This window comes from Egretta garzetta, unplaced genomic scaffold (genome assembly GCF_000687185.1).
Source record: "Egretta garzetta isolate BGI_Z169 unplaced genomic scaffold, ASM68718v1 scaffold671, whole genome shotgun sequence".
Taxonomy (NCBI): domain Eukaryota; kingdom Metazoa; phylum Chordata; class Aves; order Pelecaniformes; family Ardeidae; genus Egretta; species Egretta garzetta.
The window spans coordinates 79919-80432 of record NW_009258490.1 but is presented as its reverse complement, the minus strand read 5'-3'; the positions used below and the strand labels follow the sequence as shown (position 1 = coordinate 80432).

Sequence of the window (514 nt, the reverse complement as noted above, 5' to 3'; positions counted from 1 at the left end):
CCTGCCTGCGCGCGCTTCACTGCTGCAGTGCTGCAACGCACGCTCCTGCGACGCGCCGTGCAGGAAAAGGAGGTTGTGAACCTCACTTGAAACAAAAATCACGGGTTTTGCTCGACCCGAGGCTTTGCGGGGCTGCGAAGGCAGGGGATGAGCCCGACCCAGGCTTCCCGTAACTGGGTCGCTCAGCCGGCGAGCTGGGGTGTGCAGCGTCAAGGTGCCAGGGTGGAGGCGGCGAGCGCGGCGCAGCCGTGTGCGTCCTCCCGCGTGCGCCAGGGACACGATCCTGACTCCCAACGGCATCTCCCGCAGGTCCTTCCAAAGCTGTCGTCTTCCATCGTCCACGAGATCGATAGCATCCTGGGCAACAAACCCTACAGCAAGAAGGACTACAGATCCTAAGTGCGCACACGCGCGCGCTGCACAGCCCTCGCCGCCCGTTCGCTTGCTTACGCTTTGTTGGAGCGAAGTGGAGAGTGTGGTTTGCACCGCGAGCCCGAGGTGCCGCGAGCGCCGA

At 64.2% G+C, this 514-nt stretch overlaps 1 protein-coding gene across 1 annotated transcript in view; it reads left to right on the top strand.

Annotated features, from left to right (window-relative positions):
- KCNAB2 (potassium voltage-gated channel subfamily A regulatory beta subunit 2) overlaps positions 1–508 on the top strand; it is a 12635-nt gene extending 12127 nt beyond the window's left edge. The window contains exon 6 of the mRNA XM_035900942.1: positions 122–508. Coding sequence (XP_035756835.1) covers positions 122–399 — 278 coding nt within the window. The 3' untranslated portion in view covers positions 400–508. The remainder of the gene's footprint in view (positions 1–121) is intronic.
- Positions 509–514: the final 6 nt, after the last annotated feature.